The following is a 27,605-nucleotide window of genomic DNA, read 5'->3' on the forward strand; positions in this document are numbered from 1 at the left end:
GAGGCGGTGTGGAATTTTATTCAGTAGCATGGCAATTGTATTTGCGTAAACACTACTTATTTGTTTTGTGTGTTTTTCCCATTGAATTCAATAGGGAGGGAAAACCCGCAAGAAATAGCAGTTATTGTGTTTTTTGCAGTGGAACCGCTGTGAGTCCGCTGCAAAAACGCCACTCAGAAAAAAAAAAAATCTTCTACTTACCCAGAAGTCTATGTTTCTTCCTCCAGGCCGGCTGCCTGGGATGACGTTTCATCCCATGTGTTTGATGCTGCAGCCAATCACATGCTGCGACGGTATCCTGGGATGGAGCACAGTTTGGTGCAGTTTGGATACGCAGTGTAACTTTACGCAGTGTATTCTCCCCATGTGAACTCAGCCTTAGGGCTTATTTAGACGAACGTGATATACGTCCGCGCAACACGCGTGATTTTAGCGCGCCTCGCACGGACCTATGTTAGTCTATGGGGCCGTGCAGACTGTCCGTGAGTTTCATGCAGCGTGTGTCCGCTGCGTAAAACTCACGACATGTCCGATATTTGTGCGTTGTTCGCGCATCACGCACCCATTGAAGTCAATGGGTGCATGAAAATCACGCGCAGCACACGGAAGCACTTCCGTGTGACGTGCGTGATTCGCGCAACAGCAGTAAAAAGTATGAATGAAAACAGAAAAGCACCACGTACTTTTCTGTTTACAAACATCCAAACAGAGTGTCATAATGATGGCGGCTGCGCGAAAATCACGCAGCCTCGCATCATACGAGGGTGACAAACGGAGCTGTTAAGTACCTTTTGCGCGCGCAAAACGCACACGCTCGTGTAAATCCGGCCTTAGAGATAATTACATTCTGCTAAATGAATCATAAATAATAAGTGTAAGCAGTCATTTTACTAGTGGATTTAAAAACACAGCTTACTGCCATAGCAAATATCTTCTTCCTACGCAATAGGAGAAAAATGCGTGACTACTCCTAATCAGAACTGGTATTATCCATTCTTCTCGGAGTCTTACATGTATAATTCGATTTTACGACAGTGCCAGATCACAGTATTTGAAATCAGGTAGCTGCCTGCTGCCACAGCTCTGAATGAAATTCTTAAATAGTTGTCAGCGAAATAAAAAGTGTAACATTCCTGTTTCGCCAGTTGGCGTGCAAACACTTGGCTTATAAAGCCTAGGCTCTGATGTCATTGCCCTAAGCCTGCATTCAGTAACCAATGGTATTTAGCTTATTAGTATTTGGACAGATCAAGCCTTGCAATCGTCTCATACCTCTTTATAGTATCCGTCTCATTTACACATGATAGATTTGGTCAGTATTTTGAAACAATAACCAGGACTGGGATCCTAAACATAGAGAAGTAGAATCAAAAGATTTATACTTCTTCTCTCCTTTATATCCACTCCTGATTTCGGCTTTAAAACACAGACAAAACCTGCAATGTGTGAATGAGGGGGAATTCACAAGCTGCAGACTTTCAGTGTGGATTAAGCACTGGAAATCTGCAGCAATTTACAGTTCTATAGAGGTGAATGGGATTTTAAAAACCCCAAACACTGGTAGCGGGGGGGAAAAAAGGTGCAGATTTTCTAATCCAAAGCATGTAAATTCTGTCGGATATTTGTTGTGGATTTCACCCTTTGAACTGCATAGGGGAAAATCTGCATCAAAACCTACATGTACATTCTACACGTAGCGTAAACGCTGCGGAAATTCTGCAGCATTTACAGTAGAGTAGCAGCAAAGTGGATGAGATTTTGTAAATCTCATGCCCATGCTGCGGAAAAAAACTTGCAGCGTAAACGTTAATAAATTGACCTGCAGTGCGGCATTTAATTTCGCAGCACGTCATTTAATGCTGCATTTTTGTTGATTTTCTGTTTCGAGTTTTCTCCATTGAATTAAATGGGGATGCAAAACCTGCAGCAGAAAGCCAAGTGTTGCGACTTTTGCTGCGTATTCGCAGGGATTACGTCGCACAAATTGCAACTCCGGGGAAAAAAATCATACCCAGAACACCCTCCTCCTTCCTGCAGTCCGGCCTCCCGGGATGACGTTTTATCCCATGTGACTGCTGCAGCGTCACATGGCCTGCAACGTCATCGTAGAATGCCAGAGCGAACGTCAAAGGAGGGGGTAAGCATGAGCGCTGTTTTACGCAGTGGAAATTCTGTCCGAAAAACCGCACCACAATGTGGTGCGATTTTTCGGACGGCAGGTGCTGCGGGTTCCAGGTTGGATACGCTGCGTGATTTTTACGCAGCGTATCCGACTTGTGGGAACCCAACCAAAGGGTGGATTCACACATTGTGTATTTGGTGCAGAATTTGAAGCAGATTTTTGAGCCAAAGCCAAAAGTGGTTTAAAAAATGGAAAGTATAAGGCAAAATGCACATGATGCATATTACGTGCAAATTTGACGCACATATTTTCCTGCAGCAAATCCGCAGCATAATACAGTACCAGCAAAGAAAATGAGATTTCAAGTAATCTCATCTACACGTTGCAGAATTTTTCTGTGCGTATTTTAAAATCCGCATCATGTCAATTCATCTTGCATTTCCGTTTGCAAATTGTATCTAACAAGTTTATGAAAGAAAACGCACCAAAATCCGCAGCATAAAACCGCACCTAATTCCGCATCAAAATGTTAAAAAACGCAACTAAAAATGCATATAACAACGCACTATTAAGCGCAGATTTTACCTGCAGTTTTGATGCATATTTTCTGCACTAAATTCCGCAACATCTGCATGTAGCCTAAGGCTACATGCACACGTTGCATATTTTGCTGCGGAAAATACGCACCAAGACCACCGTAATACGCAGTAAATTCTACGTTTTGATGCGTTTTTCGGTGCGTTTTGATGCTGCGGATTTTGGTGTGATTTTTCACAGCACTAGGCAGATACAAATCGCAAGCGGAAACGCAAGATAAATTGACATGCTGCAGATTCCAGAAAACACACCGCAGGTCAATTTCTGTCCTGAACAATATCGCAGCATTTCCTGGAATCTCATTGACTATGCTGGTACTGTATTACGGTGCGGATTTGCAGCGCGCAAATCCACGGTGCATAGTGTGCATTTTTCGTTATATTTTCCATAGTTTTTCTTAAATCACTTTTCGCTTTGGCTCAAAAATCTGCTTCTGTGTTTTTTTCCTAGTGTGCAGGAAGAATATATTTGCTATGACAGCAAGCTGTTTTTAAATACTGGAGTCAAATGCTATTTACGCTTATTATAATTGAATCCCTATGTATTAAGAAATAAAAAAACTGTGTTCACAGTACAAATAAAATAAAACCGAAATTGTAATGACCCATATAATAAATTTAACACATTATTCTAAATGCACTTTGAACTGCATTAAAAAAAAACACCAAAAAGCTAATAAAAGTTAATCAATAATCTATATGTGCCCCAAAATGGTTCTATTAAAAATATATGACTTGTACTGCAAAAGAACCTGCCGTCATACAGTTACTGTACATCGACGGAAAGATTAAAAAGTGTTGGCTCTCAGAATGTGACGATGAAAAAACAAAAGAAGGTGTTTTTTTCTAAAGACCCAAAATAGGCCAGTCCTAAATGGGTTAATTATTGAAATGTTATGTTTTAAATATAAATGAATGACTGGTAAGTTAAGTTCAGGGTAACAGGGAACACATGGGGAGGAAATCAGGTTAATAATTCCCCAAATCACTCGCATGTAGTTCAGCACTTGCACTATAAACACAATGGAGGAGATGTATCAAAACAGAGGCAAGGGAACAGTGGAGCAGTTGCCCATGGTAACCAGTCAAATTCCATTAAAAAAATGTCAGAGGTCCATTGGAAAGCCTGGAACCTGATTGGTTGGCATAGGCAACATCTTTAAGAAAGATCACTCCTCTTCTCAATAGGAAATCAGCTGGAAATAAGTGAAAAGGGGCTCAATAGTGAGGTGTCACTTTAAAATGCTACATATTAATTCAGTTCTCGATGTACTATACAATGTGAACTTTTTTATTTATTTTTTCCTGTACAGGAAGTGATGTCAGATTTGGAAGAGAGCAAATATCAGAATGCTGAGTTACGTCTTTCAATATATGGACGTTCTCGCAAGGAATGGGACGGTTTGGCACATTGGGCTGTCAATCATAAAGTGCACTCCAACAATGTCCGATGGCTGATCCAGATCCCTCGACTCTAGTGAATATTTTTTCATTTTATACACCATAACTTACCTGTTTGGCTAAATAACACAGGAAATATGTCAGATTGCACTTTGGTTCTATGACAGATGCTTAGATTTAATTCTCATAAACCGTTTTAATAATTAGTAGTAGCATAGACTTACTACGTACAATTACAGTTTACCATTATATTATTTCTCAATATGTTTTGACGAAAATATGTCAAAGTCTTGGCACCCATTAAAATCAGTGCCCACTTGGAAGACTCTTTTTACCCTTCTGCCCCAAGGGACAGGTGTACAACCCTTTTTAATGTAGGTGTTACGGTTTTACAGGTATGCCGCCCCACATTAAAGTGGTTGTCTGCTCTTGATAATCCCTACTTGTCAGAATGCCCCATGATAATAAACTAATCCCAAATTGTCCCCCTTCTTGATCAGCTGGCAGTGGCGAAACCTGTCAGTAAGTGTTTAATTTCCCTGCAGCGCCACCACTGGGAAAATCAAGCATTACACAGTGCCCATTCATATCAGAACAGGACATGTCTTCCTGAATGATAGATGCACTTTGTAACCGCTCTGCACTCTGGCTAAGAGATGAGAATCCTGAACAGGGGAACCCCATCTATTTAGGCTCTGTTCACGTCTGCATCCTGGTTTCCATTTATAACAAAGCTACGACGTAGTGCCAGAACCATCGAACGACCGATACCAACGTTGCCCAATGGATCCTTATTAACTTACAATGCATGGTCCAAACACTGATGTGAACATAGCCTGACTCAGAATTCCCTAATAGTATATGAAAATGGATTTTCTAAACTGGACAACCTCTTTTTATGATAATATAGTGAATGTATTTGTGTATGTTGGTTTACAGCGTATTAAGTTTTGAAAAGTCGTATACCCGGTCTTTATCTAAATTCTGACTGTTCACTTTTTACTTTCCAGTGATGTGTTTCGTAGTAAGAAGCAGGTTAATAATTTTCAAGAGATACTTGAGAACATTTTTTTGCCTCTATTTGAAGTCACTGTGAATCCGGCCAGTCACCCAGAGCTGCACCTGTTCCTGGAGCATGTAAGTATCCCCATTGTGACTTCACTATGACTTGTGGGAGATTGCAAACAAACTCCTACTCTAAAAAGGAATATATTGCCAGATAATGACTTATTGTTTACATTTCTTGATGATGTTTTCTTTTTTATTATTTTCTATTTCACTATATACTAGTCCTTCTCAATGAATTAGAATATCATCAAAAAGTTAATTTATTTCAGTAATTCAATTCAAAAAGTGAAACTCCTATATTATATAGATTCATTACACACAGAGTGATCTATTTCCAGCATTTTTTTCTTTTAATGTTGTTGATTATGGCTAACAGCTAATGAAAACCCAAAATTTTGTGTCTCAGAAAATAAGAATATTACATAAGCCCAGTTTCAAAAATTATTTTTAATACCAAAATGTAGGCCTACTGAAAACTGTGTACAGTATATGCACTCAATACTTGGTCGGGACTCCTTTTGCATGAATTACTTCATCAATGCGGCATGGCATGGAGGTGATCAGCCTGTGGCACTGCTGAGGTGTTATGGAAGCCCAGGTTGCTTTGATAGCGGCCTTCAGCTTGTCTGAATTGTTGGGTCTGGTTACATAGTTGGTACAGTTGAAAAAGACACATGTCCATCAAGTTCAACCAAGGGATGGGAAAAGGGCAGGTAAAAATTTCTACACATAGGAGCTAATATTTTTTTGTTTTAGGAAATTATCTAAGCCTTTTTTAAAGCCATTTACTGTCCCTGCTGTGACCAGCTCCTGCAGTAGACTATTCCATAGATTCACAGATCTCACAGTAAAGTAGGCTATCAGGGTTCTCACCTGGTTTGTTTGTGGATCCTCTGTGTCGTCCGGGAGATGGTGCTAGTAACACAGGGCAACGCTTGGCACAGCAGGTGTAGAGGCAGTCAGATCTATACGCCAGAAGTCAGGACAGGCAGCAGACGTCGTTACGGGTATCGATAGCAATAGGTGAAGGCAGGCGGCAGACAAGGATAGTCAAGTTCAGGCAGAGGTCAAAAATGGGAAATCCAGACAAAGGCAGAAGGCAAGAAAACAGGGAAACAGGGTACAGGGAAACTCATGGGGGACTTGGTTGAACAAGCAAGGATTCAGAGGGAGGAGGATCCTTAAATAGGAAGTCTTGGAATTTTGGCACGCGCTGGCCCTTTAAGAAGGAAAGAGTCAGTGCGCGCGCCCTCTAGTGGCTGCAGCCGCACATCGTGGATGACGGCCGTGGAGGGGTGTGAGAGATGCATTTACCCGACGACGCCCAGTGCCTGCAGAGCGTCCGGATCGAGTAGGTGGAGCTCGGGACGAGCATGAAGAAATGGAGGGTGCAGGAACCAGAGCAGAGACCGTGGAAGAGGCAGGGAACGGAGTGGCAGCCGTAACAGTGCCCCCCCTTTACACCCCATTTTTTTGGGCTTGCTAGGGAACCTGCGTTCAAAGTCCTTGTTGAGATCTGGGGCGTTGACCTTCTCCACGGGCTCCCATGATCTCTCCTCAGGACCATAATCTTTTCAGTCCACCAGGTACCATAATCTCCCTCGTGTTCGTTTGACATCTAGGATCTCTTTGATTTCAAACTCGGCATCAGCCGCAGGAGCAGGATGAGCAGGAATCTTTTGGGAAAATCGGTTGAATATAGTAGGTTTTAGCAGAGAAATGTGGAAGGAATTAGAGATTTTCAGAGACTGGGGAAGGCTAAGTCTGAAAGTTACTGGATTGATTTGTTCTGTTATCTCATAAGGACCCAGAAAACGAGGAGCCAGCTTGTAACAAGGGGTCTTCAGACGTATATACCGGGTGGACAGCCAGACTTTATCCCCAGAGCTGTGGCGGTATCCTGCGTTTTTTTATCCGCGTTACTTTTGAACTTGGCTACGGCTTTGTGGATGGAGTCCATGGCCTCCTGCCATATACGTACAAAGTCACGGTGGACCATGTTAGCAACTGGAACCTCAGAAGGCACAGAGACTGGTAGAGGAATTCCTGGGTGCTGACCATACACCAAGAAGAAAGGAGAAGAGCGGGTAGATTCCCCTGTATGGTTGTTGTAGGCAAATTTGGCCCATTTAAGTAGACTTGCCCAGTCGTCTTGTTGTGGAGACATAAAATTTCTGAGGAAACTTTCAAGTATTTGATTAATCCGCTCTACTTGACCATTGGATTGAGGATGGTAAGCGAAAGAGAAGTCAAGTTTGACCTCCAGCAGTTTGCACAAGGCTCTCCAGAACATGGATGTGAACTGTACTCCTCTGTCAGAGACAATATGTTTAGGAAGACCATGAAGGCGAAAGATGTGCTTGATAAACAGTGTAGCCAGTCGGGAAGACGATGGAAATCAAATCTGGAGAAGAATAATGCCCATCGAGCTTGGAGAGGATTCAGGCGTTGAGCAGATTGCAGGTAAAGGAGGTTTTTATGATCTGTGTAGATGATAATAGGATGCCGCGCACCCTCTAGCAAATGTTTCTACTCCTCCAGGGCCAATTTAATAGCCAAAAGTTCTTTATCTCCAATACCATAATTTTTTTCAGCAGGTGTAAAAGATTTGGAGAAAATGCCACAGGCCACAAGTCTCCCTCTACAAGTCTTTTGTCAAAGAATAGCTCCGACTCCCACAGATGAAGCATCGACCTCCAGAATGAAGGGTTTGGTGGAATCCGTTCTATGTAGGACTGAAGCAGAAGAGAAGGCATTTTTAAGAGCTTGGAATGCGGCTTCGGCCTGCGTGGTCCAGTTTTTGGCATTAACCTCCATTTTGGTAAGTGCAGAAATAGGAGCTGTCATAGAGGAGAAGTGAGGAATAAACTGGTGGTAATAATTTGCGAATCCCAGCAGGCGTTGGGCAGCTTTGAGTCCTTGCGGACGAGGCCAGTTGAGAATTGAGGATAACTTGGCTGGATCCATTTGAAGTCCCTGGTCGGAAATTACATAACCCAGGAAAGGCAAGCTGGTTTTCTCGAAGAGACATTTCTCCAGTTTAGCAAACAGAGAGTTTTGTCGCAGACGCTGTAACACTAGACGCACATGTAGACGATGAGTCTGAATATTGGGAGAAAAGATTAAAATGTCCTCTAGGTATAACACCACACAGCTGTACGACAGATCTCGAAAAATTTCATTAACAAAGGCCTGAAAAACCGCAGGAGCATTACAAAGTCCAAAGGGCATGACGAGGTATTCAAAATGCCCATCACGAGTGTTGAATGTGGTTTTACACTCGTCTCCCTCGCGTATACTGATGAGATTATAAGCTCCACGAAGGTCTAGTTTGGTAAAAATTCTCGCCCCCTGTAGGCGGTCAAAGAGTTCAGAGATCAACGGTAACGAGTACTTATCTTTAACGTGATATTATTCAACCCACTGTAATCAATACAAGGACGCAGGGAGCCATCTTGTTTCCCCACAAAGAAAAACCCTGCGCCAGCAGGAGAGGAGAACTTACAGATGAATCCTCTCTCCAGATTATCTTGGATACAGCGAGACATGGCCTCCGAGACGGGCAAAAACAAAGGGTAGACTCTACCTCTGGGAGGCGTGGCTTTGGGGACCAGGTCTATGGCACAGTCGTATGGCCTGTGAGGTGGCAGCGATTCAACTTGTTGTTTGCAGAAAACATCAGAGAAGCTTTTATATGGACCTCCAGTCCAGTCAATAACAGGAGAGTACTTCTGCAACCATGGCAGACCCAGTAGCAAAGTGTTCAGAGAGTTCTTTAAAACATAGAAGGAAATACGTTCCCGGTGCAGCGCCCCTGTTAACATGAAAATGGGCTCGGTGATAAGATAGTCTCCTGTAGAAGCCTCCCATCCACAGAAGCAATGGACAAAGGTTAGCTTAGTTCTTGAACTGGGATTTGGTAGCGATTAATCAGGGACTGGCACAGGAAATTCCCAGCGGATCCGGAATCTAGAAAGGCTTGGACACAGAAAGTGGTTCCTGCAAAGGACAGTTTTTCTGGTATGGTCATCTTTTGAGAGGGTGATACTCCACCTAGGGTAGCCTCTCCTGCTTGCCCTAGGCGTTGGAGGTTTCCGGCCTCCCTGGACAGTCCTTGAGGAAGTGCGTTTTTCCACCACAGTATAAACATAAGTTCAACTTGCAACTATTCTGGCGCTCCTCAGGCGTGAGTCTTGTTCTCTCCACCTGCATAGGTTCATCCGACCGAGAGGAAAATGAGGCAAGAAGAGGCCTTTGGAAGGTTGGTGCCAACCGTGATGTCCGATTGCCCCGAGCAGATTCTTGTTGTCTCTCATGGAAACGAATGTCAATCCGATTGGTAAGTGTAATCAGGTCATCCAAGGATGGTGGAAGGTCTCGGCCAGCAAGTTAATCCTTGATTCGGCTTGCTAGACCCTCCCAGAAGGTGGATACTAGAGCCTCGTTATTCCGCTGGAGTTCTGTAGCCAGGGTGCGGAATTGAATGGCGTATTGGCCTACAGTGGAGGTTCCTTGCTGGAGCATGAGAAGAGAGGAAGCTGCTGAAGATGCTCGACCTGGCTCTTCAAACACCCTTCTAAATGTGGAGAGAAAGTTCTGAATATTATACATTATGCGCTCGTTTCTCTCCCACAAGGGCGATGCACATGCTAGAGCTTCGCCAGAAAGCAGGAACAGGATGTAGGCCACTTTAGCCTGGTCTGAGGAAAAATGGATGGTGCATTGATTAACGAATCCCATGCAGGTCTTGGGGTTACCCTCATAACGGGCAGGCGTAGGTAAATGTAGTCCTGGACTGTAGACCGGAGCTTGCGGTGGTGGTGGCGGTGTTGGAGGTGCAAGTTCGTTCAAACGAGTGGACACATTTTGCAAAAGCTGATCTTGGCGGACTCTTTGTCTAGAAAGTTCCTGAGCCATATCGGCCGCGTCAGGCAGGGCTGTGTCAAGGGGATCCATGGCTTGTTCAAACTATCACGGTTCTCACCTGGTTAATTTGTGGATCCTCTGTGTCATCCGGGAGATGGTGCTAGTAACCCAGGGCAACGGTTGGCACAGCAGGTTTAGAGGCAGTCAGATGTATAGGCCAGAAGTCAGGACAGGCAGCAGACATCGTTACGGGTATCGATAGCAATAGGTGAAGGCAGGCGGCAGACAATGATAGTCAAGTTCAGGGAAACTCACGGGGGACTTGGTTGAACAAGCAAGGATTCACAGGAAGGAGGTTCCTTAAATAGGAAGTCTTGGAATTTTGGCATGCGCTGGCCCTTTAAGAAGGAAAGAGTCAGAGCGCGCGCCCTTTAGTGGCTGCAGTCGCACATCGTGAATGACGGCCGTGGAGGGGTGTGAGAGATGCAGTTACCTGACGACACCCAGAGCCTGCAGAGCGTCCAGATCGGGTAAGTGGACCTTGGAATGAGCATGAGGAAATGGAGGGTGCAGGAACCAGAGCAGAGACCGTAGAAGAGGCAGGCAACGGCGCGGCAGCCGTTACAAAGGCTTGTCGCCTCTGCAGGTTGAACCTTTTTTTCTCCAGACGGAGGGAGTGCCCCCTTGTTTTTTGAGGGGGTTTTACATGGAACAGGATTTCACCGTATTTTTTGTATGTGCCTTTAATATATTTATAGAAATTAATCATGTCCCCCCTTAGTCGTCTTTTTTCAAGGCTAAATAGGTTTAATTCTTTTAATCTTTCCTCATAACTTAGATTCTCCATGCCCCTTATTAGCTTCGTTGCTCTTCTTTGTATTTTTCCAACACCAGGGCATCCTTTCTATGAACTGGAGCCCAGAACTGAACTGCATATTCTAGATGAGGCCTCACTAATGCTTTGTAAAGTTGTCATATTATATCCCTGTCCCGCGAGTCCATGCCTCTGTTAATACACGACAATATCTTGCTGGCCTTTGAAGCAGCTGATTGACATTGCATGCTGTTATTTAGTTTATGATTTACAAGTACTCCCAGATCCTTCTCAACAAGTGCCTCTCCCAGTGTAGCTCCCCCTAGGACATATGATGCATGCAGGTTGTTCGTACCCAGGTGCAATACTTTACAAACTTCATTTGCCAACTGGATGCCCAAACACTTAGTTTGTTTAAATCCGCTTGCAATTCACGAACATCTTCCATAGACTGAACTATATTACATAGCTTGTTGTCATCTGAAAAAATAGAAATAGTGCTATTAATCCCATCCTCTATATCATTAATAAATAAGTTGAATAATAGTGGTCCCAGCACTGAGCCCTGTGGTACACCACTTATAACCGGGGACCATTCAGAGTAGGAATCATTAACCACAACTTTCTGGATACGGTCCTTGAGCCAATTCTCAATCCAATTACAAACTATACTGTCTAACCTATAGTCCTTAACCCCTTCCCGCTCCTGGACATACTATTAGGTCATGGCAGCTGTATCGTTCGCGCTCCATGACCTAATAGTACGTCTCGGGAGTAATGGCCGTTTCGGCCATCCTCCCGACACATACAGGAGCTGTGACAGCTGCTGTCTCGTACAGCAGCTGTCACAGCTCCTACAGCGGGGACCGATCGCTGTGTCCCCGCTGATTAACGCCTGAAAAGCCGCGTTCTATAGAGATCGCGGCTTTTTAGGGGTTAAGCTGCCGATAGCGGCCGGCGATGGTGACTATGGCAACCGGACACCAAACAATGGCGTCCGGCTATGCCATAGACGGATTGTCAGGACCCACTATGCTTGCTGTCAGTGAGTAGCTGACAGCACTAATACACTGCACTACGCATGTAGTGCAGTGTATTAGAATAGCGATCAGGGCCTCCTGCCCTCATGTCCCCTAGTGGGACAAAGTAATAAAGTTAAAAAAAAGTTAAAAAAAGATGTGTAAAAATAAGAAAATAAAAGTTTTAAAAGTAATAAAAGTAAAAATCCCCCCTTTTCCCTTATCAGTCCTTTATTATTAATAAAAATATATAAACAAACAAACTATACATAATTGGTATCACCGCGTCCATAACGGCCTGAACTACAAAATTCTTTTGTTATTTATCCCGCGCGGTGAACGCCGTAAAAGAAAATAATAAACCGTACCAGAAACACAATTGTTTGGTCACTTCACCTCCCAAAAAATGGAATAAAAAGAGATCAAAAAGTTGCATGTACCTAAAAATGGTACTGATCAAAACGGCAGTTCGTTACGCAAAAAATAAGTCCTCGCACGGCTTTCTTGATGGAATAATAAAAACGTTATGGCTCTTAGAATAAGGTAACACAAAAAGTAAATGATTTTTTACAAAACTTATTTTATTGGGCAAACGCCATAAGACATAAAAAACCTATAAACATATCGTATCGCCGTAATCGTATCGCCCCGCAGAATAAAGTGAATATGTAATTTATAGCGCACGGTGCACGCTGTAAAAAAAAATAGAATAAAAAAACAATAGTAGAATCGCTGTTTTTTAGTCACCACGCCACCTAAAAATAGAATAGAAACTGATCAAAAAGCCGCATGCACCCCATGAAAACTGCAATGAATTCCTCAAGGGGTCTAGTTTCCAAAATGGGGTCACTTTTGGGGGGTTTCCACTGTTTTGGCACCACAAGACCTCTTCAAACCGGACATGGTGCCTAATAAAAAGGAGGCCTCAAAATCCACTAGGTGCTCCTTTGCTTCGGAGGCCGGTGCTTCAGTCCATTACCGCACTAGGGCCACATGTAGGATATTTCTCAAAACTGCAGAATCTGGGCAATAAGTATTAAGTTGCGTTTCTCTGGTTAAAAACCTTTTGTGTTATAAAAAAAAATGGTATAAAGAGGATTTTCTGACAATTTTTTTTTTGAAATATATGAAGGGAAGGACACCAGTATTCAGCCCCCAGAATGCCCCCCCCCCCCCTTACTGGGAGTTAATGCAAAAATTGTGTGGGATTTGGTGCACCCACTGCTGGACCAGGGTTACCACCTCTACCTGGATAATGTTTATACCAGTGTCCCATTCTTCAACTGCCTCGCTTCCAGAAGGCATGCGGCACTGCTAGAAGAAATCTGAGAGGATCCCTAAGACTCTGCTTGGCAAACAAGAAGGGGGAGAGCAGGGCACATTGTGTGTCAAGTACAAGACAAGAGAGATGCCACACCAGTACCCATGAACGAGGTACCAGTACAGAGACCCCCAAACCAGACTGCATCCTGGACTACAATAGGTACATGGGAGGGGTGGACTTGTCAGATCAAGTCCTGAAGCCCTGCAGCGCCATGCGGTGTGGTATAAGAAGCTGGCCGGGCACCTCATACAGATGGCTTTGTACAATGTGTATGTGCTACGTCGATGTGCAGGCCAGACAGGAACTTTCCTGGAATTTCAAGAGGTGGTTATCAAGAACCTAATCTTTAGGGACAAGGGGGGGGGGGCACCCAGTACTTCTGGAAGCGGGGGGGGGGGCACCCAGTACTTCTGGAAGCGGGGCCACACGCATCGTACCAGGGCAAAACTTTCCAGGAGAAGTTCCCCAAACTGGCAAGAAGGGAAAAAGTCAAAAGAGGTGCAAAGTCTGCTATAAGGCCTCATGCACACGACCGTATTTTTTCCCACCCGTAAATACTGGCGTAAATACGGGTCCGGTGTCACACGTATTCCACCCGTTTTGCACCAGTATTTACGAACCCGTGCTCGTAAATATGGGTCCGGTGTCACACGTATTCCACCCGTATTTACGAGCACGTTTTTGGCGGCAAAATAGCATTGCACTAATCGGCAGCCCCTTCTCTCTATCAGTGCAGGATAGAGAGAAGGGACAGCCTTTTCTGTAATAAAAGTTAAAGAAATTCATACTTACCCGGCCGTTGTCTTGGTGACGCGTCCCTCTCTTCACATCCAGCCCGACATCCCTGGATGACGCGGCAGTCCATGTGACCGCTGCAGCCTGTGATTGACCTGTGATTGGCTGCAGCGGTCACATGGCCTGAAACGTCATCCAGGACGTCGGGCCGGATGTCGAGAGAGACGCGTCACCAAGGCAACGGGCGGGAGACCGGACTGGAGGAAGCAGATAGTTGTCGGTAAGTATGAACGTCTTTTATTTTTATTTTTTACAGGTTTATACTGATCGGTAGTCACTGTCCAGGGTGCTGAAAGAGTTACTGCCGATCAGTTAACTCTTTCAGCTCCCTGGACAGTGACTATTTACTGACGTCGCTTAGCAACGCTGCCGTAATGACGGGTGCACACATGTAGCCAGCCGTCATTACGAGAGCTCCATAGACTTCTATGGACTGTCCGTGCCGTTATTACGGCCTGAAATAGGACATGTTCTATCTTTTTCAACGGCACGGGCACCTTCCCGTGAGAAAACGGGAAGGCACCCGTCGCCAATAGAAGTCTATGAGCCCGTTATTAGGGGTCGTAATTACGACCCGTAATAACGGGAGTTTTTACGGTCGTGTGCATGAGGCCTAAGAGGGGGATAAGGAAGGACACAATATATCAATGTGACATGTATCCCGAAAAACCAGAGCTCTGTATGAAAGTGTTTTAAAATTTATCATACATCCCTTGGTTTATAATTTACCCAAATTTTACTTACCCTGATGTACTCCGCACAGCTTATTCCCCCTCTTCTTTCCCTTCTGAGCCCTGCTGTGTGCCCAGGCAGCGGATAACAGCCACATGTAGGGTATTGCCATACCCGTGAGAACCCACGTTACAGTTTATGGGTTGTATGTCTCCGGTCAAAATGCTCACTACACCTCTAGATGAATGCCTTAAGGGTGTAGTTTTTAAAACGGGGTCACTTCTTGCGGGTTTCAACTGTACTAGTACCGCAGGGGCTTCTGCATACATGACTTGGCACCATAAAATCCCCAGTAGGCCAAATGGTGGTCCTTTCGTTCTGAGCCCTCCCATATGCTCAAACGGCAGTTTATTACCACAAATGGGGTATTGCCGCACTCAGGACAAATTGGGCAACAGAATGGGGTATTTTATTTCTTGTGAAAATAAGACATTTTCAGCCAAAACTACATATTATTGGAAAAAAATAATTTTGTTTTAATTCCCAGCCCAATTCAAATAAGTTCTGTGAAAAAACTATGGGGTCAAAATGGTCACAACACCCATAAATGAATTCCTTGAGGGGTGTAGTTTCCAAAATGGGGTCACTTCTCTGGAGTTTTCACTGTACTGGTACCTCAGCGCAATGCAACATGGCGTCAAAAACAAATTTTGTAAAATCTCCACTCCAAAAACGAAATTGTACTTTTTCCGTTTAGACCCTTGCCGTATGTCAAAATAGCCGTTTACAACCACATATGGGGTATTTCCGTACTCAGGAGAAATTGTGTAACATGGGGTCACTTATGGTGGGTTTCCATTGCATGGATACCTCTGGGGCTCTGCAAATGCGACATGGCAGCCAAAAACCAATCCAGCAAAATCTGGACTCCAAAGAACAAATAGCGCTCCTTTCCTTCTGAGCCCTCCCATGGGACCAAACGGCAGTTTATCACCACAAATGGGGTATTGCCGCACTCAGGACAAATTGGGCAACAAAATGTAGTATTTTATTTCTTGTGAAAATAAGAATTTTTGAGCTAAAAAGACATATTATTGGAAAAAATATTATTTTTTTTAATTCCCAGCCCAATTCAAATAAGTTCTGTGAAGAAACTAGGCTGTCTAAATGGTCACATTACCCATAAATGAATTCCTTGAGGGGTGTAGTTTCCAAAATGGGGTCACTTCTGGTGGGTTTCTATTGCTTTGATACCTCTGGGGCTCTGCAAATGCGACATGGCACCCGAAAACCAAACCAGCAAAATCTGCACTCCAAAAAACACACAGCGCTCCTTCATATCTGAGGCCTCCCATGGGCCCAAACGGCAGTTTATCGCCACAAATGGGGTATTGCTGCACTCAGGAGAAATTGGGCAACAAAATGGGGTATTTTGTTCCCTGTGAAAATAAAAATTTTGATAAAAAATGACATCTTATTGGAAAAAATTACATTTTTTTCATTTCACAGCCTAATTCAAATAGGTGCTGTGAAAAAACTGTGCGGTCAAAATGGTAACAACAACCATAAATGAATTCCTTGAGGGGTGTATCTTCCAAAAGGGGGTCACTATTCGGGGATTCCTACTGTTTTGGCACCTCAACACCTCTTCAAACCTGGCATGCTGCCTAAAATATATTCTAATAAAAAAGGCCTCAAAATGCACTAGGTGCTTCTTTGATTCTGGGGCTTGTGTTTTAGTCTACGAGCGCACTAGAGACACATGTGGGACATTTCTAAAAACTGCAGAATCTGGACAATACATATTTAGTAGTATTTCTCTGGTAAAACCTTCTGTGTTACAGAAAAAAAATTGAATAAAATTGAAATTCAGCAAGAAAAATTAAATTTGCAAATTTCACCTCCACTTTGCTTTAATTCTTGTGAAATGCCTGAAGGGTTAAAAAACTTTCTAAATGCTGTTTTGAATACTTTGAGGGGTCTAGTTTTTAAAATGGGGTGTTTTATCAGGGTTTCTAATACATAGGCCCCTCAAAGCCACTTCAGAACTGAAGAAGTACCTTAAAAAAAAGGCTTGAAATTTTCTTAAAAATATGAGAAATTGCTGTTTATGTTCTAAGCCTTGTAACGTCCAAGAAAAATAAAAGAATGTTCAAAAAACGATGCCAATCTAAGGCTATGTTCACACGGGGTATTTTGCCGAGTTTTTTGACGCGGAAACCGCATCGCAAAACTCGGCAGAAACGGCCCGAGAACGCCTCCCATTGATTTCAATGGGAGGCGTCGGCGTCTTTTTCCCGCGAGCAGTAAAACTGCCTTGCGGGAAAAAGAAGCGACATGCCCTATCTTCGGGCGCTTCCGCCTCTGACCTCCCATTGACTTCAATGGGAGGCAGGAGAAAGCGTATATCTCGCTGTTTTATGCCCGCGGCGCTCAATGGCCGCGGGCGAAAAACGGCGCGATAATTGCCGCGAAAATCGGCGTGCAGGGAGAGGAATATCTGCCTCAAAGTTCCAAACGGAATTTTGAGGCAGATATTCCTCCCCCAAAATACTCCGTGTGAACATAGCCTAAAGTAGACACATGGGAAATGTGAACTAGTAACTATTTTGGGTGGTATAACCGTCTGTTTTACAAGCAGATGCATTTAAATTCTGAAAAATGCTATTTTTTCAAAATTTTATCTAAATTTTGCAATTTTTCACCAATAAACACTGAATATATCGACCAAATTTTACTATAAACATGAAGCCCAATGTGTCACGAGAAAACAATCTCGGAATCGCTTGGATAGGTTTAAGCATTCCGACGTTATTACCACATAAAGTGAAATATGTCAGATTTGAAAAATGGGCTCTGAGCCTTAAGGCCCAAACTAGGCTGCGTCCTTAAGGGGTTAAAATTATTTTTATGGCTCCTCCACCTACCATTTATTCTGTCATTGGTACCTACATGGGCCACGACAGCTGGATCATCACCAGCCCCTCCCAGTAATGTATCCACCCAATCCACCACATGCCGAACCCTGGCACCAGGGAGACAGCAAACCATTCGGTTGAGGCGGACTTGGCGACAAATTATTCTATCCGTCGTCCTGATTTATAGAATCCCCTACAACTACCAATTGTCTTGATTTACCTGCATTACCATCCTGCCGACTACTAGTTGGGATGTTAGGGAGATTAGTATCCACTAGGACTGCCATTTCTGAGACCGACACCCTCACATTATCACCCAACTTGGCAATTTTGCTTGGAATATCAGAAATAGGATTGGCCTTCCTTTTCCTTGATCCCTTTCTACTGCCCCTAACTACATTAACCCAACTACTTGCCTTTTCCTGCTCACCCATGTCTTCACGCTCCAGTTCTAACCCACTAACTGCATGCTCTGTGAGCAGCATGCTCCGCTCAAGATTGTCTATCGCCGTCAGTGTTGCATTTTGTTCCTCCAGATCTCTAATCCGAGCTTCCAGGCGAACAACATGCTCACATCTGCAACAGAGCAGTTAATCAGCAGGACAGAAGCTAGGAAGGAAAAAAGGGTGTTAAATTGTGTCAGTTTTGCAAACTTCTCTCATCTTCCTCTTGAAAATACCCCATAGATTCTCTATGGGGTTTAGGTCAGGCGAGTGTGCTGGCCAATCAAGTGCAGTGGTACTGTGGCTATTAAAGAGAACCCTTCACCTCCCCATACATGTGCAGCTGAGTGCAGCATGTAATGGGGAGGGCTGCACAAACTCTGGGGCACTTTACATTTTTTTCTACCTCCCTCCCTTATTCAGATATCGGTGCCGTTATATTTGACGCCCGATATTTAAATAACCCCCTGAACAGTCAACGGGGCGTGTACTGTCAAAGGGGCGTGTTACTATGGCTGTGACACTGCCCAATCAGATATGGACAGGGTTACATCAAAAGCGAGGAGAGAGAGTGTACACACCCGCGAGCACGGTTTCTCACTCTTGAGCTTTGAAGATGAGTCTTCTGCCAAATTAGCCAGGGGGCGTGTCTCTGCTACGGAGAGTGTAAGCGTTCCTCAGCTCTTTTAACACTGTCCGTAGCAGTGACACGCCCCCTTGCCAGTTCGGCAGACAAAGTACAAGACTGAACTCTCACAAAGAGCTGAAGAGATGAGAGCGCGCATGCGCGCTCTCCTCTACACAGCTCTTTACACTGTCCGTAGCAGTGACACGCCCACTCGCCAGTTCAGCATAAGACTGATCTTCAAAGCTTTTGCTGTATTTGATTGGACAGTGTCACAGCCATAATAACACGCCGCATTTACAGTACCTGCCCCGTTGACTGTTCAGGGGGTTATTTAAATATCGGGCGCCAAATATAACGGCACCGATATATAAATAACAGAGGGAGGTAGAAAAAAAATGTAAAGTGCCCTAGAGTTTGTGCAGCCCTCCCCATTACATGCTGCACTCAGCTGCACATGTATGGGGAGGTGAAAGGTTCTCTTTAAACCAGGTATTGGTACTTTTGGCAGTGTGGGCAGGTGCCAAGTCCTGCTGGAAAAATCAGTATCTCCATAAAGCTTGTCAGCAGAGGGAAGCATGAAGTGCTCTAAAATTTCCTGGTAGACGGCTGCGTTGACTCTGGACTTGATATAACACAGTGGACCAACACCAGCAGATAACATGGCTCCCCAAACCATCACTGACTGTGGAAACTTTTCACTGGACTGCAAGCAACTTGGATTGACGCCTCTCCACTCTTCCTCCAGACTCTGGGACCTTGATTTCCAAATGAAATGCAAATTTACTTTGATCTGAAAACAGGACTTTGGACCACTGAGCAACAGTGTTGGTCCACTGTGTTATATCAAGTCCAGAGTCAACTCCGTCGTCTACCAGGAAATTTTAGAGCACTTCATGCTTCCCTCTGCTGACAAGCTTTATGGAGATGCTGATTTCATGTTCCAGCAGGACTTGGCACCTGCCCACACTGCCAAAAGTACCAATACCTGGTTTAATAATCACAGTATCACTGCGCTTGATTGGCCAGCAAACTCACCTGACCTTAACTCCATATGGAATCTATGGGGTATTGTCAAGAAGAAAAGCAACCTGGGCTTCCATAACACCTCAGCAGTGCCACAGGCTGATCGCTTCCATGCCACGCCGCATTGATGCAGTAATTCATGCAAAAGGAGCCCCGACCAAGTATTGAGGGCATATACTGTACATACTTTTTGTAGGGCATCATTTCGGTATTAAAAATAATTTTTTAAATTGGGCTTATATAATATTTTTATTTTCTGAGACACAAAATTTTGGGTTTTCATTAACTGTTAAGCCATAATCATAAAAATAAAAAACTGCTGGAAATAGATCACTCTGTGTGTAATGAATCTATATAATATGAGTTTTACTTTTTGAATTTAATTACTTAAATAAATTAAATTTTTGATTATATTCCAATTAATTGAGAAGGACTAGTAAAGTTTTTGTCGTTTTCACATTGGCCAATGAGCCCACACAAATAAGCTGACACTTCCTGCTCTGTAGAGATCACTTTTCAGCTGTCATTATTATCACAGGCAGGATAAGAAAGGTAACAAGTCTATTATAAAGCTGGAGGCAGATAACACAGAATTACACCATTGATAATAGGTGATGGGGACAGCTCGCCCGCTCCCCATTCTGTACATATGTCACAGAAAGTTCTCCTATGGAAGTCATTGGGTAATTTTCTGACCGAGGTTTCTTATGTCCATGTGGCTGCAGTAAAGTAAATCTCTGAACTTCTCTGAACAAGACGGCAACTTTAATAACTATATACTGGAAATAGAATAAAAACATATACAATCAGAAAGTAAAAACCGGTATATAGCTAAAAAAAATTATGTGCAGTCTCTAAAATAGATTTTCAACAAATAATTAAAATATACTTAAATAATTACTTCATTAAAAGTATATAAATTGCTTGTGAATTTTCATACTATCGCCTATTTTCAAATAAGCACCAAGAGCGTATCTTAAAAGCAGCCATTTAATAGTATTAGGCATCATGCACACGATCCCAGTGGCTTGCATTGCGCTATCCGTTTTTTTTTTTGGTTTCTTTGCAGATCCATTCACTAGAAAGGGTGAGACAGACTGCAAATACTGACAAGAATAGGACATGTTCTATAATTTTGTGGAACGGACTTAAAGATCACCAAAAAAAACGCATGTGTGCATGGTCCCATAGAAACGAATGGTTCAGTATGCTACACACAAAAAAAGCGGATAGGACACTGAAGAAAACAAAGGTCGTGTGCATGAGTCCTAAGTCTGATAATTTGAACGTTTTTCATCTCCGTATATGAACCTTTGCTGCGGTTCAAACTATGAATACTAATCAAGCTGCAATAGCTCATTACAGAGAATGAAATGCAACATGAAATTGTGAAGAAGTCCTGAAATACTGATCAGGAATTAATATGTTCTGAAAAAAGTGAATTCGCCTTAATAGAATTATCGATCATATTCAGTGTCTGAACGAAGGGAAATAATAAAGAAAAACAGCATGTTTTTTTTACAAATTAAACTTTTTGCAGTCCCATTTTATTAGAAGGGCGCTGTGACAATGAAGCTGGTCAGATGGTTTTCTGCCGCTGGGACACCCAGCTATTAGCTGTAAACTGGGGGAACCCACCAGCACATGTTCAATTTCATTGCAATGACACCAAAGAAGAAATGAAGCATTAGGGTATGTCCACACGTAGCGTAAACACTGCAGATTTTATTGTGGAAAATCTGCAGTGTATTACTGTAGCAGCAGTGTGGATGAGATTTGAACAAATCTCATCCAGACGCTGCGTAGAAAATCCGCCGAAAAAACTTTCATAAATTGACCTGCGGTGTGTTTTTTTAATACGCGGCATGTCATTGCTGGTTTTCTGTTGCGATTTTTCCCATTGAATTAAATGGGAAGGTAAAACCCGCAACAAATAGCAAATGTTGAGATTACTGCAGCCAATTACAGGCTACAACGGTCGCATGGGCTGCAGCGTCATCCAAGGAGGCCAGATTGCACGGACACATCGCCATGATTACGGAGAACAGGGTAAGTATAAACTTTCCGCATTGGACATTAAACCCGAAAAAATGCACCACAATTTGGTGCGGTTTTTCAGGCAGAAATCCCTTTGGGTTCCAGGGCGGATACACTGTGTACTTTTATGCAGCGTATCTGCCCTGTGTGAACATGGCCTTACGCAGTGCCCATTGAAGTAGTTCTCAGACATGCAGGGTCAGAGACTTTTGTATGTAGTCACTCCATATAGTTGATAGATGTGCTATCTTAGAATTCACTAGTAGGGTATTTGAAAATGAGTTTTTTGCAGGCGGAAATTCTGCCTCAAAATTCCGTTTGGAAGTTTGAGGCAGATTTTCCTCTCCCTGCACGCAGATTTTCGCGGTCATTGAGCGTCGCGAGCATAAAACGCAGCGAAATACGCTTTCTCTGCCTCCCAATGATGGGAGGTCAGAGGCGTAAACGCCCTGCTTTATCCCGTGAGCCGGTTTTACCGCTCGCGGGAAAAAGACGCCTCCGCCTCCCATTGAAATAAATGGGAGGCATTTTTGGCCTGTTTTTGACAAGTTTTGCGGCGCGGTTTCCGCGACAAAAAACTCAACAAAAACTCTGTGTGAATATAGCCTTAATGTTGCTTCTATTTTCAAGTAAGTTTGGCAGTAAAATGGGTTTGACTCTCACGTCTTCTTTTACTTTTTGTTATGTACATCATTCAGTATCTGTACAATGGCACATTAATATGCACCCCGGACTCTTATACTGGACACAGACCGAGATTTTGTCACAATCTATGTTGGGACAAGCAAAGACATGCCTCCTTCAATTGAAATGACATTTTCATTGTAGATTTCTCTACATGGTTTCAAGAAACTAGTATATTTTTTCTATTTGATTATTGTTTACTTAATTTTGCTTCTTTAGGTGGATGGGTTTGACAGTGTGGATGATGAATCTAAGCCAGAACATCATATTTTTAATATGGAGAGTCCACTGCCAGAGAACTGGAGGGAGGATGAAAACCCCCCATATTCCTATTATTTATACTACATGTTTGCCAATATGACTATCCTCAATCACCTACGCAGGTATATAAAAGTACTCTAACTATATATTGTTATATTACTGTTAACCCCATTGGCACCACAGACATTTTTCGGTTTTTCAGTTTAAATTTTCTCGTCCCCGCATTTCAAAAGCCACCATTTAAAGTACCATAAAACTTACTGGGAAACTAAAAAAAAATTCTTTGTGGGGGTGGAATTGGAAAAAAAAATGATTCCTCAGTTTTTTAGGCTTTGTTGAAACGTCGTTCACCGTGCAGTAAAAACTACATGTTAACTTTATCCTGAAGGTCAATACGATTACGGGGATACCAAATTTTATGTTTTTTTATGATGTACTACTTTTTCACAGAAAAAACAATTTTCTAAAAATAAGAAAAAAACTATTTGTTTTTGTGGCCCTGACTGTAATATCTATTCTTAACATTTTGCGGTACATAAGCCTTTCTGATAATTTTTTATTCCATTTTTTTGGGGAAGTGAAGGGACTAAAAAACAGCATTTCTTTTTTCATACAGCGGTTACCCGGTGGGTTAAATCTAGCGATATTTTATTAGTATGGACGCAGCGCTACCAATTATATTTCAATTTGTTTCTTTTTTACTTTAGGGGAAAAATGGTTTTTTAGCTTTTAATATTTTTTTTTTTTGTACAATATTAAACATTTTATTTAAAGTTTTTTACCTTATGTTTTTAGTCCCCCTAGGAAACTTGAGCAAGCGATTGTACAATACACTGCAATACCTATGAATTGCAGTGTATTGTGCTATTTACCTTCTCCTATTAGGCCCCCCAGGCTACCTTGACAACCATTGGCAACCCACAATCACATGGGGGAGGGGCGGCATTGGGCTGACGGAAAGGGTCGTCCCCTCTTTCTAACGTCTTAGATGCTTACTTCTCCCACTGCGCCATGACGTACAGTTTCATCATAATGTGGCGAGTGGTTAGTAACATTTTTCGAAAATGGAATCAATGTGATCCGCAGATTAGTACTGCTGAGATGCTTTCTCTTCTCAGCCCAGTGCCAATCTAGTAGCGTAACAGAGCTGAGATGTTTAGTAATGACTTCATGTAATGGACGTTAGAGTAAGTCCACATTCACACAGCAGTATTTTGGTTGGTAATTTGCATCAGTATTTGGAAGCTAAAATCAGAAGTGGAACCTAAACAGAAAAATTATAATGGGAAGATTTGCGCCTTTTTCCTGATTTGGATCCCTCCTGTTTTTTGCTTACAAATACTGCCGCAAAATGCTTAACAAAATACTGCCGTATGAAGGTGGCCTTATAGTTATAAGCAGAGCGCCATTTGAAATCTAAGGCTGGGTTCACACACACTATTTACGGACGTAATTCGGGCGTTTTAGCCCCGAATTACTTCCGAAAATGCGGCTCAAAAGCGTCGGCAAACATCTGCCCATTCATTTGAATGGGTCTTGCGATGTTCTGTGCCGACGGTCATTTTTTTTACGCGCAGCTGTCAAAAGGCGGCGTGTAAAAATTACGCCCGCGTCAAAGAAGTGCATGTCACTTCTTCAGACGTAAATGGAGCCATTTTCCATGGACTCCGTGGAAAAACAGCTGAAATTACGTCCGTAATGGACGCAGCGAAAGACGCCTGCACATGCCATTACAGCTGAAATTACGGTGCTGTTTTCTCCTGAAAACAGCACCGTAATTTCAGCCGTAACAGACGCTGCCGTGTGAACATACCCTAACACTTCTCTCTACTTCATGTACAATAATCTGTTCCTAGGCCCCATTCACACGAATGGGAAATTTGGTTGTGTGGCGGCCGTATATTTAACACACAGCCACAGTAAGAACAGTAGACCCCAAATGGGGCTAATCACATGTCCAATTTTTTGACGGCCCGGCAGGCTATCAAAAAATTGAACATTCCCTCTTTTGGGCCGTTCCACCGGCCGCACGGCTCCCATAGACGTCTATGGTGCCGTGTAAAGCACAGTCGTTACTTGAATGTGCTCCGAGTGACGGCCGTACCTTCCGCCTCTCTCTCTCTCTCTTTCTCTCTCTCTCTTTCTCTCTCTCTCTCTCTCTCTCTCTCTCTCCTCCTCCTCACAGTGTGAAGTGCATGTGAGGAGAATATTTCTTTGCTGCCACGGCCCCTTGTAGATGGCACCCCCCCCCACCGGTAGATGGCACCCCGTCCCCCATCCGTCTGTTCGTACATAGCGCCACTACAGCTCCCTGTAGGAGCGGAATCCCTCTAATCCCTGGCCACAGCTTTGCCGAAGCTGTGGCCAGGGATTCCGCTCCAGGAGAAGTCCCTGACTTCTTCACTATCCATACATGAATAGTGAAGTCAGGGACTTCTCTGGGAGCGGTCCCCACAGCGTCAGGAGTAGGGGACTGCTCCAGGAGAAAAATGGACAAGGAGGCAGCACTTCCAAAATGTAGAAAAACCTTTATTCACCCATGCAACGTTTCAATCCCTCAGGATCTTTCTCAAGCATAATAAAACACATCAAAACACAGAGTATTTAAGGACTCACAGAGTCATTAAGCAATAGAGCGGTGATCAAGTAAAAAATGTTACTCAAATAATAAATATTTGTAGATAAAGCAATCATAAAATACAGACATGAATAGGGGTGATAATTACATGTGTGCATACAGTTTAATAGGGGACTGGTACAGACAAAGAACAGTCCAAGTGTAAACAGTCAATAAGTGATTAATACATCACCCAGGTGTACATGTTAAAAAGCAAATTACATACTGTCATTATGCAGATAGGGGAGGAACCTGCTCCTAATGTGATTATGGCATCCCTGTACAGCAGCTGGGTATATCCCACGTGTAAATACGGAAGTAAATCTAATCTAACAGTAAGAGCCGAAATCCCGCGAGACTATGCAATCCAAATCTCGCACATGTGCAGTAGCTCAAAAACTTGTGCGGCGGCCATCTTGGAAGATGGAAAATCACTAGAATTGATGCCAGCAACCTCATAAAACGAGATAGACTATAGAACTACATCATGGCAGGGAACTACAACAATAATACATGCCATACAAAGACAGGATAATGGCATATCTATGGGGACAGAGAGGGGAAACAATGGTATACCCCAAAGGTCCTATATACTGTATCAAAACCGGTATAGAGATACCAGGTATTGGCACGAATTCAGTATATGCAAAATAGATACCATCAAAATATGTACAAATGTGTATATCCACAAGTAAAAACGGGGATAGAATAATCGTTGACATTGAAGCAGTACATGCCAATATATGTTAAGCCCTAGAAAAATAACCATGCAAAATGAGCAGAATAAATGTGTTCGGCACGAGTACATTATGTTTGGGTTTCCGAAATCAAAGGAGATGGTCCAATCCGCAAGATATATCTGCAAATGATATTGAAAAAAATAGAATTAATAAATATTGCGAATCAATATAATTTCGCAACACAACATATATGCAAAATGTGTTCAGCTGATACACACAAAGAAAAATGACATTTCAAGATCAAGCAAGGTAACATGAGATGAACAAATAGTAGTCAAAAAGGTGTTATCAACACCTCATGGCCGCGCCAACTTTAAAATCGATATTCAAACCCTGTGGAGCTAGGGAGTTTAACTTGAAAATCCATTCAAGCTCCCTATGTTTAAGTCTCAAGACTCGATCTCCACCCCTCCGATGTATAGGTATGTGGTCAACAATCCAAAACTTTAGATCACTCACCACATGCCCCGCTGAAACAAATGTGACGACACTGGTAAATCCAATCTTTTAGTTTTAATGGTAGTTTTATGTTTGTTTAAACGAAATCGGCACACCTGAGTAGTCTCTCCAACATAAATTAATTTGCAGGGACACTGAAGTACATATATGACGTGGGACGAAGCACAGGTCAAAAAATGTTTAAGGTGAAAAACCTTACCACTTATAGGGTGACAAAAGGTACTACCCTTGACCATATTATTACAATTTGTGCAATTCAGACAAGGGAAACATCCCAATTTTTTAGGAGCCAGGGTTAACTGGCGATTAGTACAAAGGGGTCCCACGTCAGCATGTACTAGTTGGTCCCGCAAATTTTTTTGCCGTCAAAAGGCCATAAGTGGAGGCCTACCAAATTCAGGAACTGTGTCAGTGAGATTTGCAAGAATACCCCATTCATGGTGTATAATGTTGGAGACTCTGTTACTGATGTCCGAGTATGTTGAAACAAAAGCCAATCTACCAGAAGTTTCTCGTTTATGAGGAATCAATAATTGTTCCCTAGTGACCATCTCCACCCTGTCTCGCTGTTTCTGTAAAAGGGACCTTTTTATCTACGCTCAACAAACTTGTCATGCATCTCATCAAGGCATGGACCAAGACTTTGGGGCTCTGCCACTATTCGTTTGACCCTCAGCATTTGGCTAAAGGGTAGTGATTCTACCATCCGTCGAGGATGCTGACTGTCATATCGCAATAGACTATTGCAGTCAGTATCCTTTTGGTATAGGTCAGTAACAGGCCTATCACCCTCTCTATACACCAGGGTGTCCAAAAAAAAATTCAACTCCTACTAGAGGATTCCATCGTGAACTTGATGTCCTCATCTATCAAATTAAGAAATTCAAAGAAATCCAAAAGTTGTGCCATAGTGCCAATCCAGATGACAAATATATAATCTATGTATTTCCACCACCTGAGCACATGGCTAAAGTGGTGGGATACATAGATGTGTCGCTCCTCAAGGGCCGCCATGAACTTGTTGGCATAAGTCGGAGCAACATTAGAGCCCATGGCGGTACCCCTTCTCTGGATATAGAAGGAGTCAGCAAACAAGAAGTAGTTCTCAGTGAGAACCA

The 27,605-nt window shown here is 43.0% G+C and overlaps 1 protein-coding gene across 8 annotated transcripts in view; it reads left to right on the top strand.

Annotated features, from left to right (window-relative positions):
• The window catches only part of AMPD2 (adenosine monophosphate deaminase 2), a 226,115-nt gene that overhangs the window by 167,929 nt on the left and 30,581 nt on the right, over nucleotides 1-27,605 (top strand). For all 8 annotated transcript variants that reach the window (XM_075853644.1, XM_075853647.1, XM_075853645.1 and 5 more), the window contains 3 exons: nucleotides 4,032-4,195; nucleotides 5,130-5,256; nucleotides 22,630-22,793. In XM_075853644.1, the coding sequence (XP_075709759.1) occupies nucleotides 4,032-4,195; nucleotides 5,130-5,256; nucleotides 22,630-22,793 (455 nt within the window). The remainder of the gene's footprint in view (nucleotides 1-4,031; nucleotides 4,196-5,129; nucleotides 5,257-22,629; nucleotides 22,794-27,605) is intronic.

The sequence above is a fragment of the Rhinoderma darwinii genome, chromosome 2 (assembly GCF_050947455.1).
Source record: "Rhinoderma darwinii isolate aRhiDar2 chromosome 2, aRhiDar2.hap1, whole genome shotgun sequence".
In the NCBI taxonomy this organism is placed as follows: Eukaryota; Metazoa; Chordata; class Amphibia; order Anura; family Rhinodermatidae; genus Rhinoderma; species Rhinoderma darwinii.